Source organism: Coregonus clupeaformis, chromosome 7 (genome assembly GCF_020615455.1).
Source record: "Coregonus clupeaformis isolate EN_2021a chromosome 7, ASM2061545v1, whole genome shotgun sequence".
NCBI classification, from domain to species: domain Eukaryota; kingdom Metazoa; phylum Chordata; class Actinopteri; order Salmoniformes; family Salmonidae; genus Coregonus; species Coregonus clupeaformis.
The window spans coordinates 16955074-16975157 of NC_059198.1; the positions used below are offsets into that span (position 1 = coordinate 16955074).

Below are 20084 nucleotides of genomic sequence, written 5' to 3' on the forward strand. Positions count from 1 at the left end.
ACAGCTTGGAAAATTCAAAACAATTATGTCATGACTTTAGAAGCTTCTGATAGGCTAATTGACATAATTTGAGTCAATTGGAGGTGTACCTGTGGATGTATTTCAAGGCCTACCTTCAAACTCAGTGCCTCTTTGCTTGACATCATGGGAAAATCAAGTCTGGTTCATCCTTGTGAGCAATTTCCAAACGCCTGAAAGTACCACATTCATCTGTACAAACAATAGTACACAAGTATAAACACCATGGGACCACGCAGCCGTCATACCGCTCAGGAAGGAGACGCGTTCTGTCTCCTAGAGATGAACGTACTTTGGTGCGAAAAGTGCAAATCAATCCCAGAACAACAGCAAAGGACCTTGTGAAGATGCTGGAGGAAACAGGTACACAAGTATCTAAATCCACAGTAAAACGAGTCCTAAACGAGTCCTATACCAACTGAGCTACATCCTAGGGATGTAGCTCAGTTGGTAGAGCATGGCGTTTGCAACGCCAGGGTTGTGGGTTCGATTCCCACGGGGGGCCAGTATGAAAAAAAAAAATATAATAATGTATGCACTCACTAACTGTAAGTCGCTCTGGATAAGAGCGTCTGCTAAATGACTAAAATGTAAATGTAAAATGTATAACCTGAAAGGCCGCTCAGCAAGGAAGAAGCCACTGCTCCAAAACCACCATAAAAAAGCCAGACTACGGTTTGCAACTGCACATGGGGACAAAGATCGTACTTTTTGGAGAAATGTCCTCTGGTCTGATGAAACAAAATTAGGACTGTTTGGCCATAATGACCATCGTTATGTTTGGAGGAAAAAGGGGAAGGCTTGCAAGCCGAAGAACACCATCCCAACCGTGAAGCACGGGGGTGGCAGCATCATGCTGTGGGGGTGCTTTGCTGCAGGAGGGACTGGTACACTTCACAAAATAGATGGCATCATGAGGAAGGAAAATTATGTGGATATATTGAAGCAACATCTCAAGACATCAGTCAGGAAGTTAAAGCTTGGTCGCAAATGGGTCTTCTAAATGGACAATGACCCCAAGCATTCTTCCAAAGTTGTGGCAAAATGGCTTAAGGACAACAAAGTCAAGGTATTGGATTGGCCATCACAAAGCCCTGACCTCAATCCTATAGGAAATGTGTGGGCAGAACTGAAAAAGCGTGTGCGAGCAAGGAGGCCTACAAACCTGACTTAGTTACACCAGCTCTGTCAGGAGGAATGGGCCAAAATTCACCCAACGTATTGTGGGAAGCTTGTGGAAGGCTACCCGAAAGGTTTGACCCAAGTTAAACAATTTAAAGGCAATGCTACCAAATACTAATTGAGTGTATGTAAACTGCTGACCCACTGGGAATGTGATGAAATAAATAAAAGCTGAAATAAATCATTCTCTCTACTATTATTTTGACATTTCACATTCTTAAAATAAAGTGGTGATCCTAACTGACCTAAGACAGGGGATTTTGACTAGGATTAAATGTCAGGAATTGTGAAAAACTGAGTTTAAATGTATTTGGCTAAGGTGTATGTAAACTTCTGACTTCAACTGTATTTGTTTCACCTACACCTTTGATCAAAAGGTGACCAGGGACGAAGCTTTAATAGTCAATGACATGGGGAGAGGTTTAGTGCTAGCAACTGTATCCTGTAAACAAAACGGATTAAATAACAATGATACTTGTTTTTTATTACAAACCGGGTGGTCGAGCCCTGAATGCTGATGGGCTGACAGCAGTGGTATATCAGACTGTATACCGTGGGTTGACAAAACATGTATTTTTACTGCTCTAATTACATTGGTAACCAGTTTATAATAGCAATAAGGCTCCTCTGGGGTTTGTGGTATATGGCAAATATATCACGGCTAAGGGCTGTATCCAGCCACTTTGCGTTGTGTCATGCCTAAGAACAGCCCTTAGCTGTGGTATATTGGCCATATACCACACCCCCTCATGCCTTATTGCTTAAATAGTCAATACTCATTAGGTTTGAAAAACATTCTGAACCATTTTTGTTTGCTTTGAAGTACTATAGTAAACCATAACGCAAAGGAGTGCCACTGGTTGACTTTGAACACATTCCAAATTACGTTTGTCATTAGCTTTAAATAAGGAATTAGTCATTTGAGTGAGCAAAGACGAACCATCAAAGGACAATAACAAAGGGGGGAATTTTGTCAGCGCAAGTGACATATGTTTAATCTTGTTTTTTAAAGTAAATTTCATGTTGAATTGTAGCGGCATATAATCAAAGACATCTTTGAACATTTCAACTTCAAATTAAATGAGATCCTTTCGCCTGTCACTGAAGACAGCGCTCCATGGAAGGGAATGATATTAAAAAGCAATTCTACATACATCAAATGTACTGCTGATTTATTATTACAAGCACGTGTCTGCCAGCTTCAAGTAAATAAGACCCCTTGCTATTTGTCTTTAGGCTGTGTTTGTTGCTGGGCGGCTCATGGCTTTCATGAAGAGAAGAGGGGGGCAGTTTAGAAATTGATTCCATGTCTACCTAACTTGCTTCGGTAAAACATGCAAAGTGTGAGTACTAATTTAACTGAAGATTACATCTGAAAAACTAGTCTCTGGCCGCCACCACATTCCAGAGCATAAAAACTATATTGTCTTTTAATTACAGTAAACAACCCATTCTGCTTCCTTTGGGTGTCTGTGTGAATAGTTCGGCATTCTTTTCCATTCTTTGTTTGTCTTGCCTGTCTTTCCAACACAGGTCTAGTGGGGATGGTATGGTACTGGCTTTGGCATGGCTGACAGCTGAGTGTTGAGGAGTGGGGCTCCAAGGGAGCAGGCAAGTGTTCTGGGATGGAGTTTGGCTCTGGATGGAGGCTGGATGGGAATCCAGACGTGGATAAGGTACCCTGCCTCTCTGCATGTGTTCGAGGTCGAGTTGGGCTCTGGATGGGGTCTGGGTGGGGCTGGATGGGGCTTTAGACCTAGATGAGGTACCCTGCCTCTCTGCCCATTAGGGGCCGGCAGGCCCTTCCATCTGCCTGGCAGCCCAGGCAGACTCTGAGAAATTGCCCGTAATCACAGAGATAGCCGACTTTTGTCGGGGGAGGAAGGCGCATTCATGTTGGGTAAACTACCCTTGGATAATGGCTGTTCGCACAATATCCGGCTCTGGAGAGAGAATCTATCAAAACATATTGATCCCGAAACAGGAGAATTGGTTATGGCACGCGCAGCGCCTTTGTTTCTGAAAAGTGTTAGCTTCACTGAGACTGTACTGACAGCATTAATATATTAGACTGAGACTGTTGGGGGAACAATCTTTTGTAGCTCATACAGTAGGATCTGGCACAACCAGCTGCACTAAAGCGTTTCTATTTGGTCTGATACCCTTGTTTAGCATCCGTGCATTAAACAGCTATCATGTCTCTGATCATCAGAGTGGTTTTAATCAGTCTGGTTCTCGGCTGCTCATTCTGCTGAGCTGAGTGAGATAATTCAGCAGGGAACTCAGTGAGTTAGTCTCTCTTCCCATCACATTTCCTCTTTTGTTTACCCTGATGAGGACTGATTCAGTAGCGGATCCCTTAATTGAGTAACACTGAGTACCGTGTCCCAAATGACACCCTATTCCATTTATAGAGCACTACTTTGACCAGGGCCCATAGAGCTCAGGTCAAAAGTAGTGCACTATACAGGGAATAGGGTGTATTTTGGGATGCAAACCACTGAGTGCTGGGAGAGTGGCCTCATTAGGGGAAGGGAGGGAGGGCTCTGTGCCTGCTTGGCTGCCTGTCTGGCTGTTTACACTACTGTGTTCCGGGAGGTGACAGTGAGACAGCACTAATGAGATAAATGTTCATTAAACAGGGCAGAGCCACCAGGCCAGTAAAACCAATCACATACGCTGGCTGTCTTATTGAGCTGTTTAGTAGGGCTGCATGGGGTTGGAGTGTGTTTTGTTGGCCTTGATGGGGAGGGGGCAGAGGAAATGTAAACAACTCTCTATATATTCTAAATTGATGACAAAGTGATCACAGAAAAACTGCTATATATTACATGCTCATAAAGACATCTCAACTGATTATCTTTGGGGAGGATTTGATATAATTTGCAGATAATTTTAATGTTCGGATGTATCTGGTGGGATTATGTGTTTAGGTACATGTCAATGGGAGACATGGGGAGACACCCACCTGTGGTCCCACCGGGTAGGCTGGGTGAGACTGCCCCAGCTGACTCTGTTCTGACGGGCTGCTGCTGGTATCAGACTGGACAGAGCCATCACGGGCTCCTGAGGGAGAGAAAGCGAGAGGGGGAGAGAGGGGGGAGGGGGGAAGGGGGAGAGAGAGATGTTAATCCACTATAACATTGAAACAATCATGCACCAAATAACATCCACACTCAGACATGGCCAGCTGTGATCACACAGCCCCGAGTACGGAGGGGAGGGGATTTTGTGTTAAAGTGTTTTATCAATAACTGCTGCGGCACCGTTCACAATCAGTGCTGAATAAATGACCCGCCAGTTGAGAGTCTCATTGACGTGAGGATGATGCATACCAGGCAGCCGCTCCCCGACGGCCCCGATTACAGCTGAGGGATGAGAGATGGATGGCTGCGGCGCTGCATAAACTGTGGGGCCTGGCTCCGCATTATTCACCCATTTACATTGCTGAGTATCATCACCCATCTAACCCCCCTGTACAAGAAGACAGCCTGTGGCTATGAGACAGAATTAGACCTGTTTGCTGTGAGGCCATGGCGGAGCAAGGAGGAGCACATCCGACAGGGACATGATAATAAGCCTGGCCTGCTGTGTGATGTGACGGCAGGAGAGAAAACAAAACCACTCAGGGTTGGTGGGTGGTGAGACACTGGTTGTGTCCCAAATGGCACCCTATTCCCTATGCAATACACTACTTTTGACCAGGGCCCATAGTGCGCCATTTGGGACACAGACACTGTTAAAACATTGACTCTCTCTCTCAGCATCTCTCAACAGCTCATGCGCATCTCAGACCTCAGTCATCATGTGTGATAACGTGTTTTGATAGAAAAGTGCCTTGCCACTATAGTACAATTTTTATAGGTCCCTTCTGCCTAGCTGTTGTAACTTTTATACTGTAGATAAACCATGAAACTATTCATTAAAAGTATATTCCTTCAGATAGTTCAATGATAAACTATTTGCTTTTATACCATATGGGCTAACTTGTATAAAGTCCATCTTTGACAAAAGTCAAGAACATTGATTACAAGTCAAAATAAGTCATCAATAAAGAGGTCTCAGCATATTGATATTTTCTCTAAATGCAGCCATACATCAATGGTAGGCTACTATACAACTCAATGTATTGTACAACAGATTCAAACTCACTTTCCACAAAAACTTGAATTCAAGTTTGTAAAAGAAGTAAACAAAGTGAGTGGGAGAGTTCCAGAGAAAGCGAAAGAACGTGAATACACTTGTGTATCCCTTTTCAATTTGGGCAAGTTACAAGAGGCCTATTGAAGAAGAATAGATTAAAAAAAAATCACTGCATCAAAGTTTGACCTTTGTATTACTGAAGGCTTTGCTATCAAGATCTGGTTGCTGGTTGGTTGTGTGGGACTGGGACGGTACAAATGTGCGCATTACGTCCGAAACTCCACTCTGCCATCCAACATCATCTCATCTTTACATAAAATCCAAATAATTGGTGAATGGCATGACCCATCAAATGAACCTTAAGCATTTGATGCTTGATTTAATTGCCTTGGGGGACAAGCCCGCATTTCGAGCTGGTTTCTACCTCTGGCTCACTGGGCCTGCGTCTTGATATTGGTCCACATAAACCCAAGCTTGTCAACCCTGCAGTCACCTAACATTAGACAGTGCAGTTTCTTACCAATTTCACCCATTATGGGTCAAACATAGCCCAACCCAATGCCTTTAATTGTTGCAGAGAAGAAAAACCATTTTGAAGACAATGGCTTTGGATTTGGACAGCGGAATCTAACACCAAACATTCAAAATAGGTTATTATAAGTGCATGATGATGAGCTTAGTTTAGGGTTTCTCTATTTCTCAAGGGTTTCTCACTGATATGACATCAATTCACCCATTTCTTCTGACTTGATCTAATGTCTTTGAAGACAAGTTTCTTCATAGAATGAAAACCGGAATTCACAAGTCAATTGAGGATTTCATTCATATTTGTGAACATATTAGGCATTACTCAATAACCTAACTAGTTTCCAATCAACAACTACAAGCATGCATATCATCAGATGTCATATCAATGAACGACAAACATGACAGTGGAATTGAACATTGAACACTGGCAGCAGTTCATCTAATTAGCATATATCCATTCCATCTCAATATCAGAGAAGAAGAAAACAATGGCTTGACTATGGCATCCACCCCTAATCAGAGGAATCACTCTGCGCTATTATTGATGAGCGAATCAAAGTTTACAGCATGGCAATACCATCAATAAGTAATGAATGTATGAATCCAGTTGGTGTAGTGAATAATATATTCCATTTGATAGACAGCGCAGAGGGCTATGGCTTATTAAAGAACTGCTGTATGCCTTTCATTGCATCATCTCACAATAACTTCGCGGGATGTTAAGAGAAAGCTTGATCGGCCTGCAAATATCTGTGACGTTAACACGTTTAGCTCTGGGAAAGGAATCGATAATAAATAAATGCACATGCACATCTTTTCCCTAAGGTGTTGGGCATGATTTCTTTAACAAAATTAAAACGCTGACAGGAGAAATATCCAGGGAGTCCATCTTCAATTCCCTTTTATTACTAGGTCTCCTATTTATTTTAACCAGTTTATATAATGTGAAGGTTTCTTGAGTGGATTCCCTTTTGGACAGTAACACTGGACTGACAACAGCAATAATGGCACTTGGAATTATAAAATGTTTGCTGAAATAATGTTTTATACATATTTTCTACTTACATGTTCATACAATTTTATACTTAGACTAAAGTAATTCCTTCACTATTTTGTGCACAAAAATCCAGAAAGGATCAATATGTTTACATGTTATTTTGAATGGCTAAACTCTCTTTGGTACAGTACCTACTCCTTCAAGGGTTTGTCTTTATTTTTAATATTTTCCGAAATAACACATATGGAATCATGTAGTAACCAAAAAAGTGTTAAACAAATCAAAATATATTTTATATTTGAGATTCTTCAAAGTAGCCACCCTTTGCCTTGATGACAGCTTTGCACACTCTTGGCATTCTCTCAACCAGCTTCATGAGGTAGTCACCTGGAATGCATTTCAATTAACAGGTGTGCCTTGTTAAAAGTTCATTTGTGGAATTTCTTTCCTTCTTAATGCGTTTGAGCCAATCAGTTGTGTTGTGACAAGGTAGGGGTGGTATACAGAAGATAGCCCTATTTGGTAAAAGACCAACTCCATATTATGGCAAGAACAGCTCAAATAAGCAAAGAGAAACAACAGTCCATCATTACTTTAAGACATGATGGTCAGTCAATCTGGAAAATTTCAAGAACTGTGAAAGTTTCTTCAAGTGCAGTCGCAAAAACCATAAAGTGCTATGATGAAACTGGCTCTCATGAGGACCGCCACAGGAATGGAAGACCCAGAGTTACCTCTGCTGCAGAGGATAAGTTCATTAGATTTAACTGCACCTCATTTTTCAGCCCAAATAAATGCTTCACAGAGTTCAAGTAACAGACACATCTCAACATCAACTGTTCAGAGGAGACTGCATGAATCAGGCCTTCATGGTTGAATTGCTGCAAAGAAACCACTACTAAAGGACACCAATAAGAAGAAGAGACTTGCTTGGGCCAATAAACATGAGCAATGGACATTAGACCGGTGGAAATCTGTCCTATGGTCTGATGAGTCCAAATTGGAGATTTTTGGTTCCAACCGCTGTGTCTTTATGAGATGCAGAGTAGGTGAACGGATTATCTCTGCATGTATGGTTCCCACCATGAAGCATGGTGGAGGAGGTGTGATGGTGTGGGGGTGCTTTGCTGGTGACACTGTCAGTGATTTATTTAGAATTCAAGGCACACTAAACCAGAATTCTGCAGCGATACGCCATCCCATCTGGTTTGCGCTTAGTGGGACTATCATTTGTTTTTCAACAGGACAATGACCCAAAACACACCTCCAGGCTGTGTAAGGGCTATTTGACCAAGAAGGAGAGTGATGGAGTGCTGCATCAGATGACCTGGCCCCCACAATCACCCGATCTCAACCCAATTGGGATGGTTTGGGATGAGTTGGACGGCAGAGTGAAGGAAAAGCAGCCAACAAGTGCTCAGCATATGTGGGAACTCCTTCAAGACTGTTGGAAAAGCATTCCTCATGAAGCTGGTTGAGAGAATGCCAAGAGTGTGCAAAGTTGTCATCAAGGCAAAGGGTGGCTACTTTGAAGAATCTCAAATACAAAATATACACTGCTCAAAAAATAAAGGGAACACTTAAACAACACATCCTAGATCTGAATGAATGAAATAATCTTATTAAATACTTTTTTCTTTACATAGTTGAATGTGCTGACAAAAAAATCACACAAAAATTATCAATGGAAATCAAATTTATCAACCCATGGAGGTCTGGATTTGGAGTTACCCTCAAAATTTAAGTGGAAAACCACACTACAGGCTGATCCAACTTTGATGTAATGTCCTTAAAACAAGTCAAAATGAGGCTCAGTAGTGTGTGTGGCCTCCACGTGCCTGTATGACCTCCCTACAATGCCTGGGCATGCTCCTGATGAGGTGGCGGATGGTCTCCTGAGGGATCTCCTCCCAGACCTGGAATAAAGCATCCGCCAACTCCTGGACAGTCTGTGGTGCAACGTGGCGTTGGTGGATGGAGCGAGACATGATGTCCCAGATGTGCTCAATTGGATTCAGGTCTGGGGAACGGGCGAGCCAGTCCATAGCATCAATGCCTTCCTCTTGCAGGATCTGCTGACACACTCCAGCCACATGAGGTCTAGCATTGTCTTGCATTAGGAGGAACCCAGGGCCAACCGCACCAGCATATGGTCTCACAAGGGGTCAGAGGATCTCATCTCGGTACCTAATGGCAGTCAGGCTACCTCTGGCGAGCACATGGAGGGCTGTGCGGCCCCCCAAAGAAATGCCACCACACACCATGACTGACCCACCGCCAAACCGATCATGCTGGAGGATGTTGCAGGCAGCAGAACGTTCTCCACGGCGTCTCCAGACTCTGTCACGTCTGTCACATGTGCTCAGTGTGAACCTGCTTTCATCTGTGAAGAGCACAGGGCGGCCAGTGGCGAATTTGCCAATCTTGGTGTTCTCTGGCAAATGCCAAACGTCCTGCACGGTGTTGGGCTGTAAGCACAACCCCCACCTGTGGACGTCGGGCCCTCATACCACCCTCATGGAGTCTGTTTCTGACCGTTTGAGCAGACACATGCACATTTGTGGCCTGCTGGAGGTCATTTTGCAGGGCTCTGGCAGTGCTCCTCCTGCTCCTCCTTGCACAAAGGCGGAGGTAGCGGTCCTGCTGCTGGGTTGTTGCCCTCCTACGGCCTCCTCCACGTCTCCTGATGTACTGGCCTGTCTCCTGGTAGCGCCTCCATGCTCTGGACACTACGCTGACAGACACAGCAAACCTTCTTGCCACAGCTCGCATTGATGTGCCATCCTGGATGAGCTGCACTACCTGAGCCACTTGTGTGGGTTGTAGACTCCGTCTCATGCTACCACTAGAGTGAAAGCACCGCCAGCATTCAAAAGTGACCAAAACATCAGCCAGGAAGCATAGGAACTGAGAAGTGGTCTGTGGTCACCACCTGCAGAACCACTTCTTTATTGGGGGTGTCTTGCTAATTGCCTATAATTTCCACCTGTTGTCTATTCCATTTGCACAACAGCATGTGACATTTATTGTCAACCAGTGTTGCTTCCTAAGTGGACAGTTTGATTTCACAGAAGTGTGATTGACTTGGAGTTACATTGTGTTGTTTAAGTGTTCCCTTTATTTTTTTGAGCAGTGTATTTTGATTTCACATGTGTTATTTCATAGTTTTGATGTCTTCACTATTATTCTACAATGTAGAAAATAGTAAAAATAAAGAAAAACCCTTCAATGAGTAGGTGTGTCCTGACTTTTGACTGGTACTGTAAACCTTGCAATGAATTTAAGAGCTTAATGCTTGTTATTATAAAATACAATTTCTCAACTCTGTTATTTGTGCTGATTTAACACAACTGAATAACCCAAAACTATCTCCCAGATATTCTAACCACTGTCATCTCTTCTACACTACAACAATAATGATTCCTATATCAGTGATCGGTGGCTTATGGTGTGGAAATACCCCAATATCTGACAATAAATAAATAATATTTCATTGATCACCTAAGTGGGGACTGGAGAGCCACACAGGGCAGAGGGTTTTGTATATGGGGTGCAAAGAGCTGCATTTAATTGACATAATCCGCCGCTCGTCTCAATACAGAGTGCTGCCCCAAGCACAACACCACACAAAACAATTAGTCTGCATTTCATAGAGTAATCAGTATGCCGTCTACTCTAATGCAACAACTGCTTTATCCACTGACCATGTGAATGAAATGGGTGTTATTGAAGGCTTTGTGTCCGAGTTAGCTTTCAGCCCACTGCATTTATGAATCCATTTTTGTCCATAAAAGAAGCGTTAACACTTAAGGTATTTTAGTGGTGATGCATTATAAGCTGTCAAATGTGGGAGAGAAAGCCGCGGTAATGATTCAGGCTTTTCAAAATCAACCAGCCCATAAACTCCACAACCCCCCTTTTTAGTAATGGCTCTTTTCAAAAAGCTGGGCTGAGGGCATGTTGTTTCGTTATGTAGCTGGTCTCATTGAGATGTAATATGCAGGTTGACATTTATTGGGATGAATATTGTCCTGGAGGCAGAGCTGAGCGATTTCTAGATGGGCCAGCGGCAAAGTCAAAATTGGCTATACAAACTGTGCTATTTGGTCTTCATTTCAGGTTAGCAGTTTGGATAAGGTTAGGGTTAAGGTTAGGGTTAGGTTTAAAATCAGATTTTATGACTTTGTGGCCGTGCCAGCTAGTGACTACCCTGCAGATTTGCCTCCAGTACATGAGTCATCCCAATAAATACCAACATGCATTTAATATATTAACAACAACAATGACTAAACTTCTCTCAAAACAGTTTTTTCCCCCTCCATATTTATTATTCATACTTTTTTTCTACTATTAAATATCAACACAATATCGACCTTCAAAAGAAAATACATTTGTGCATTCTTATCATACAGTTTCTATTTGCTATGGAAATATGTGTTTTTGTTCCTTATTGTTGAGTACCAAACAAATGAGAGTGAAAGCCCAGGCTACAGGAATCAATAGAGATTCACTGATGATGTGGGTCAGGGCATCATACTGGGCCAAAGAAATGACAAGTCACATCATACACAAGGTTTAATTCTGTCAATACCAGACCAATTGTGCTGGATTGTTTGGCCATTGATTTCACTAATGCTTCTGAAATGCCTGACACGGCATAGCTTTTATGGTATTGGCACACGCACAAGTTTACTACACACACGGGCGAAAGAGGGAGAGGAGGAGAAAGAGAGAGAGAGAGTTTCCTATTCCCCAGTAAGTCATACTGTATCACATCTGAAAATACTGTGCATAAGAGAAGGGACAGAGAATATACAGTACTGTATGGTGCACTGGATTTACAGTGGTTTAAATGGACACATAAAATTTGATTTTGATTTGTCAGTAACTCAGCCATCTTTTGACCAATCCCTTAGCTGTTCTCAAACTAGGTTACCACATGTCCCAGTGGCCTACGTTCCAAACTTCCGAAGCCTTTTTAAACCTCAAATACACTATAAGTTTGACATCTCCAGAGGATAATGGTCTGCCAATAACCCTGGGTCCTCTTTGTTAGATGGCTCCCTGAGGATGAGCAGGAAAGTAATACTCTGTTTAGAGACCCTGAGAGGAGGCTGGCTGGTTACACGTCAATAGCGTTTTTGGAGTCGGAAGATACCAGACATTGACTGTTGAGTGGCTGCCTGTAATACCATTAGCTGCATTATCACACACTAGAGCCTGGAGAGCTGTCATTTCCTTAATTAAGGGCCCAGCGCAGGGGCTTGGTGGTCAGGGGCCGAGCCAGTCTCTCTGGGCCCCTTATATTAACGGTTGATTTCTGCTGGAGCAGCAAGGAGCTCCAGACTGTACACGCCAAAATATCAAATTCATTAATTATTCCACCTATAAGTGGAATTATGGAGTCAAGGTATTACACGGGAGGCAAAGCAAAGTACTGGGCAGTGTGGATTGGATTTTTCACCTCAGCAGTTCTTCAGCCACTTCTGGAGTTAGTAATTACAGGACCACCAGAGAACATGGGATAGAGAGGGAGGTATAGAGTATTTTCATGAAGAAATTATTACAGGGTAAAAACAATGTTTTTGAAGTGTAGACCCCCCTGTTGCTGCTCAATGGTAGTTATTGGTAATCGTCAGTATGTAATTGTAACTGATAACAGGGAAGTAGCATCCTCCCATAGTTATCCTCTCTTACATGGCCATGGGTCTCCCTCCAACAGGCTCTCTGAGACCGGGAAGTGCTCTTGGCCTGCTCATACCTGCCTCTCCTTCTGCATTGAAGGGGACCAGGAGCCGAGCAGACTGGAGAGCACAAGTGGGAAAGGATGAGGTCAATTGGAGAGAAGGGGTAATGCTCATCTCAAAGGTCAAGAAGGAAAGGGTGTGATGAAGAGTGAGAGAGACAGAGGGGGGGTGTGGAGAGGAGGAAGAGGGGGAGAGTTGGAGAGAAAGAGAGAGAGAGAGAGAGAGCATTTGTGCAGGCAGGTCTCAGGGGAGCGGAACACTTTGCACATGAGTACATCTGTTGCGGTCCATTCTCCTCATTCCCCAAGCAATGTCAACCTGATTACCTCAGGGTTGAAAGTGACCAATAACAATCCTAAATTATTCCTCATCCTTTTATGGTCATCAGTGCAGTGTGGAAGGTGAAATCAGGGCCTGCCTGAGAGGGCTGTAAGCCTGTTACTTAAATGATACTTGTGGTAAATAGGATTCAGCCTGATCTGGTGCCCCCTTCATCATCCTGTAAGAGGGTTTCTCTTTAACCATGGCTCTCTGTCTGGATCTCTATCCAACGTGTTTTCCTGTCACAAACAAAGTAATTTGTGGAATAATATGGCTTCATGTTCAAATGAGCAAATAAGTGATTCATCATTATATGCAATTCATTTCAAAAGTACACTACATGACCAAAAGTATGTGGACACTAGGGCTGTTGCGGTGACTGTATTACCGCCACACTGGCGGTCACGAGTCATGAAGGCAGTCAAATTCCACGTGACCATTTAGTCACGGTAATTAGGCTTCTCCAAGCTCTGATGCTGCTGCTGGTCATTAGTAGCCTACCAAACTTGCTAACCGCCTGGTACTCAGCACTCTATTGTCCCTCTAATCTCACTGACATCAATGCAAATGTAATCGAAAATCTAATCAAACCCTTCATGAGAGCCCATGAGCTCATGTTGCCCAACATTTCTATAGGCTATGTAATTGCGTGAGAAAACAGAGTGATGGCCTCTATTAAAATGAGGAGGATCCCATCAGCTTTCTATAGGCATCAGCTTTCTATAGGCATTTGCGGTCACTTTTGATAATGGTGTTTTCCACTAATGGAACATTCATGCTTATAGCTTATTGCCATGTGCGCATTGCTGCGCTTATAATGTGAAGAAATAGCCTAATAGTTTATCAACATTTTAAGCTAAACGTTCTGATCTGTTGCGTCAGCCACATCGCTTAAAACAGTTTTTTTGATGCTAGTGGTTATATTAATTTGGGATCTATCGCATCCCACAACTGTCCCAGACTATGTTTGGTATATTTATTTCTCGCACAGAATAGAATAGGTCAACTTTTGTACTATGGGGGAGAGTAGATTGACATAGGCTAGTGCTTTTGCTGTTCATTAGGCCTACAGCTCTTCCAATATCTTCAATATGCACCTCGGAATTGGATAAGGACTCTTGCAGTTGTGTCCCCGATGTGTCTGTCTTCACTTGTAGTCTGTGAGAAAGACCCGATCACGTGATGGAGAGCCATGTGAGTGAGAGGTGCTTCGGAGCGCACCGCACTCAGGGAGAAGGGCACAACTGCCACTGGCCGCAAAATACATTAATTTCTTTAGGGTGCATTACGGCCACACAAAGGGAATTCGAGGCATTATCAAGTGCTTGTCAAATTGTGAATGAGTGACTGATGAAGTGTGTACAGCCTGCACAAAAAAAACAAAGCAGAGCTCATGCCTTTCAAGCGACTTCATGCAGCCTTACAATTTATAAAAAATCTAAACATATAGCCCAGCGTTTGTAGAACTAAAATTACATCAATAACTCTAAATTAAGCATATAGGAATACCTATTTCTTTGTTCGCTCAACATAGAATAGCCACATGTGCACACTCCCTCAAATAGTTCGGAGAAAATATCCTTTCTATTTTATTCAGCTTTGTTCAATTGTATTCTTCATACTTTAAAATAATGCCACGGAATTCTAAGCAAATCTTGTCTGCTAAATGAACTAATAATAATATAATATGCCATTTAGCAGACGCTTTTATCCAAAGCGACTTACAGTCATGTGCGCATACATTTTTACGTATGGGTGGTCCCAGGGATCGAACCCACTACCCTGGCATTACAAGCGCCATGCTCTACCAATTGAGCTACAGAGGACCACAACTAACTAGTGTAGCTCACAGCCATTAGGCATAGCCAGATCAGGACCTAACATAAGGACAACTCAGAGTATGCTATTCTGTTCTTCTGAAATAGACTACATTTTCTTCATATCATGCTTCTTTACACCTGTCTAAAATAAATAATGGATTTATTGTGAAGCTGTAGGCTGTATTACATGGATTTATTAGACTTTTTTAAATGTAGATGTTCCAAAGGTCTGCATCAGTGGCTTGTAGACTATGTGTGGAAGCCAGGAGATGCTAAATGTGTTTATGTTAATTAACGGTCAATTACCGTGAAACCGACAGTTATTTGCTTGACAATCACCGACTGAAGAAATACCACAGCCCTAGTGGACACCACCTGCTCGTCGAACATCTCATTCCAAAATCATGGGCATTAATATGGAGTTGGTCCCCCCTTTGCTGCTATAACAGCCTCCACTCTTCTGGGAAGGCTTTCCACTAGATGTTGGAACATTGCTGCAGGGACTTGCTTCCATTCAGCCACAAGAGCATTAGGGAGGTTGGGCACTGATGTTGGGCGATTAGGCCTGGCTCGCAGTCGGCGTTCCAATTCATCCCAAAGGTGTTCGATGGGGTGGAGGTCAGGGCTCTGTGCAAGCCAGTCAAGTTCTTCCACACCGATCTCGACAAACCACTTCTGCATGAACCTCGCTTTGTGCAAGGGGGCATTGTCATGCTGAAACAGGAAAGGGCCTTCCCCAAACTGTTGCCACAAAGTTGAAAGTTGGAAGCACAGAATCGTCTAGAATGTAATTGTATGCTGTAGCGTTAAGATTTATCTTCACTGGAACTAAGGGGCCTAGCCCAAACCATGAAAAACAGCCCCAGACAATTATTCCTCCTTCACCAAACTTTACAGTTGGCACTATGCATCGGGGCAGGTAGGGTTCTCCTGGCATCCGCCAAAACCAGATTTGTCCGTCAGACTGCCAGATGGTGAAACGTGATTCATCACTCCAGAGAACGTGTTTCCACTGCTCCAGAGTCCAATGGCGGCGAGTTTTACACCACTCCAGCCGACGCTTGGCATTGCGCATGGTGATCTTAGGCTTGTGTGTGGCTGCTCGGCCATGGAAACCCATTTCATGCAGCTCCCGACAAACAGTTCTTATGCTGACGTTGCTTCCAGAGGCAGTTTGGAACTCGGTAGTGAGAGTTACAACCAGAGGACAGACAATGTTTTACGCGCTACACGCTTCAGCACTCGGCGGTCCCGTTCTGTGAGCTTGTGTGGCCTACCACTTCGCGGCTGAGCCGTTGTTGCTCCTAGACGTTTCCACTTCACAATAACAGCACTTACAATTGACCAGGGCAGCTCTAGCAGGGCAGACATGTGACGAACTGACTTGTTGGAAATGTGGCATCCTATGACGGTGCCACGTTGAAAATCACTGAGCTCTTCAGTAAGGCCATTCTACTGCCAATGTTTGTCTATGGAGATTGCATGGCTGTGTGCTCGATTTTATACCCCTGTCAGCAACGGTGTGGCTGAAATAGCTGAATCCACTAATTTGAAGGGGTGTCAGCATACTTTTGTGTATATAGTGTATCAAAGAAAGAAACAGTGATATCTACGTGAACTGTTCACAACCCTTACATTATTGTAGGCAGAAAATAGGCAGAACTTAGTATGTACGGTGAACGCACCGCGTCTAAAGAGCGGCCGCCTGTCAACCTGCGTTGCATCTGGCCAAACGAGAGCAGCAGCAGGACAATTAAGAGGGTGGAGACTGGGCCGGGGATGGGGACAGGGGCTGGTGCGGGGGGCGACTAGACACCCACATATCACGCTTGACACATCAGCCCTGGGCCCTCAGGCTATCCAACACTAATGCTGTCCCACTTTCTGCCCCCCTGTCCCACAGAGCTTCTGTTCCCCCCAATACTCTGCCTCCACGTCGCCCACTCTGATATTGGTATCATAATAATGGATTACACTGCTGCTGTGCAGCATCTATCATCCCAGAATCACAGAAAGTGCTCTAGTCTGTACAGGAGTCTATCTCACCTCAATCACCAGCAATGTGAAGCAGGGTGCTAACCTCCAAATAAGGATTTATACAACTCACTATTAGTCAGGGGGTGAAATGGTGAAAATGCAAAGTTCTGCAATGTTTTAAATATATATATTCCATGGGCATAATAACATAGAAGTGCACTCGAACAGAATTTCCCCAGTACACAACATTCTCATAGTGCCGTCACGCTGTGGAGGAAGGGGAACGTATAGGATCGACTATTGCTTTGAAGCCCGTAACTCCATTCCCCAAGAAAAGAAGCATCACAATGTTATTCCACATCCTCAGATATGAAGGGGGAAAAAACCATAATAACTTTTCGATAGCCTGGATCTCGACTGCCCTACACCCCCCACACCTCCTCCCCTGCACCCCTTCCCTTGCAACCCCTTATCTCTTCCTTCAATCTTTGGTTTCAAAGGAAACGAATCAGCCAGAAGGACAGAAGGTTATGCATTAGTACTGGTCATTGCTCAAAGAACGAGCGTTATAAATAATAAAGGGTTGTGAAGGACACACGGGCTCGGATGGATACATCTCTGGTTTATGCCACACAAGTCAAAGACAACATTGTAATTTCCATTCCCTGCTTCAATTATATCCCAACATCAACGACCGTGTCAGCGCCAAGGAGTTGTGACGTTTCTTTGTTAGTTCAACATGAAGAGCTTTTTGATATTGTTTATGGAAACCAGACTATGCAAAACATATTTCTTTGAAAATTATTATTTTCCCCTCAAAAAGTCAGAGTGTATTGAGAACAGAATAAAGTGTATTATAGTATTCATTACATTTCCTTTACCACTGGCAAAGTGCCCTCAATGTCATTTGCTTTACAATATTTCCTTGTAAAGCAAGGTAAAGGTTAACAATTCATTTCTACTGTACATGCACAATATATTCAATGGATTACAATGTCAGTCACTTTGAAGTGCTCAGTGCCACCATGAGTGTAATCTACATGACTGGGGTTTTTATGTGTAAAATGGATGACCTTCTCTGCATGTCCATCTCAGAAACAACAGCCTGTCTTCTTTATTTTCTCCTTGTTCCTCAATGCTATCTGAGCTGTGATGGTAAAGACAGTGAAGATAGCACACGGGTGCTCCGGGCGCATTAGAGAATGTATTACACCCGCTTTACAGGCATACAGCTGAAATCCTCATAATGAGTTCCACCTCCAGGAGAGAGAGAGAGATAGAGTTAGAGAGAGAGAGAGAGAGAGAGAGAGAGAGAGAGAGAGAGAGAGAGAGAGAGAGAGAGAGAGAGAGAGAGAGAGAGAGAGAGAGAGAGAGAGAGAGAGAGAGAGAGAGAGAGACCTATTCCCCTTCTTCCTTTCCTTTATCCTAGTCTCATTGACTTTACTGAGCTGGTTCCATTCACACACTGTGTCTCTACCACTTCCTTACTTAACCTCAGCACAGCAGAACATTACAGGCCTCTTTGCATTAGCAAGCCGCAAAACAGCCCCGTCCCCCCTCAGTCACTCGCCCTGCTCACTAAGCTGATTACACAAAGATAATAGGTATGGGGGGCTGCCTACAGCAGTGTGTGTCTGTGTGGATATGCAGAAGAGTGAAAGGCAGTGGGCAGTGGGAGATAAGTGATGAATGGTTTGAAATGCAATACATGCCGATCCTAATAAAACAAAAAAGTTTATTCCTGGTGATAACCATATTTTTATACTGGTGTATCAACTACCACTTCGGTAATGCAATTAATTTAAATTATTTCAGTGAGGTACTGTACAGTAGCTACCAGAGTTTAAAAAAAGCCTGCATGTAGTCATAAATATCTTATCTTATTAAGATGAATGAGTAACTGATCTTACGAAATACAACAAATAAAGAGATGTAGGGTATTTTACAGTAATCTGTCTAGACCTTTTCTTTGGAATGACCTCCAATCGCATAAATCAATAGAAGATTTATTTTTCTCTCCTCTTTTTAGTCTGTAGGTGACCTTTCTGAAAATGTTCCTCCATTTTGGCAGAATCGGTATAAGTGCAGGCCATTTCATGTAAACAGTAAGTGTATGAAATGAGTGGCCCTGTCGTTCCAGCCAGGCTCTATTTGACAGCATGATGATAGAAGCGTCACATCCTTGGGACAGTAAATGCAAACTGACAAGAGATGAGCCTTAGGTTGCGGAATATAATACCGAATTGTGCTCCGAGTGCCTTATTATCTTGTCTGTTGATGTTTGAAAGGCGGAGATTTGCTTGAGAGGGGAAGACAGAAACTGTTACAGCCACGCCATCTCGCCCCCACGGGGGGGAAAATAGCGTGGCTTCCTAACCACAGCTTTCGCACCTAATGTCAATTTTTCCTGGGCAATAAATATATGTCATCAGGATGTTGTGGTGCCTCATGGCTTCTGATAGCTGGAGTGGAAGACTATTTGCACAAACCGTGAGAAATGAGCTTTTAAAAAACGTATGAAACCATTTCACAAATGAAAGGAGCCTGGCTGGGTGTGCGGTAGACAAACATTACTCCCAATGACATTGTCTATCAGTGCTTCCTGAGCACTCAACCAAACCCGAGAACACCAAGAACGTACACACCTTCACTTCAATCAACACTTTTTTTGCAGCAATCAAACATTTGTACTTATCCACTTAACTGTCAAAAATTCTATTCAAGCCAAAAGCAGCACTCTACTCTATACAAAACAGTTCATCCCAAATCACCTGGCTGAACCTGAACTCGCTCACTGTGTTGACGCCATCAGAAAGAGTCACTGAATGTCATTCTCATACTCTTTATGCTATTTTCCTCTGCTGCATCTCAACCCACTATAGCTCATCGCCTCCTTGCAGAATACAGGCGCTTTCAGCCATACAGTCTACAAGGACATGCTTTTGTTGACCGCTGCATGGATATTTTCACGAGCATGGTGTGAAACTGTATTGTGTAGGTTTTGACAAATGCCTCCATCATGTGTACATTGTGCACAATGAGGTTGACCCAGCGGTGGGATTTTAACAATGAGGATGCAACAATGCAGAACAGATTTTTCTTGCCCAAAAGGACGCTTTTTATTTCCAAGTGGAGATAAAGAGCTGGCGAACTGTACAATATATAAAAAATCTAATAAACAGGATGATGAACCAAAGGGTCAAACTAAACTTAATTAAATAGAGCTCTTAAAAAAAAAATCTGGCTTCAAATACACTTGTTAACCCGGCAGCATGACGACCTTTAACCTGTTCCTGTCTCTGTCAGGCAAACAAAGAAATGACAGGAGTTTAAAAAGGGGAAAGGGGATAC

General features: G+C 43.3%; 1 protein-coding gene across 4 annotated transcripts in view; it reads right to left on the minus strand.

Annotated features, from left to right (window-relative positions):
• LOC121569895 (POU domain, class 6, transcription factor 2-like) overlaps positions 1-20084 on the minus strand; it is a 108887-nt gene that overhangs the window by 81030 nt on the left and 7773 nt on the right. For all 4 annotated transcript variants that reach the window (XM_041881195.2, XM_041881193.2, XM_041881192.2 and 1 more), the window contains one exon: positions 4169-4266. In XM_041881195.2, the coding sequence (XP_041737129.1) occupies positions 4169-4266 (98 nt within the window). The remainder of the gene's footprint in view (positions 1-4168; positions 4267-20084) is intronic.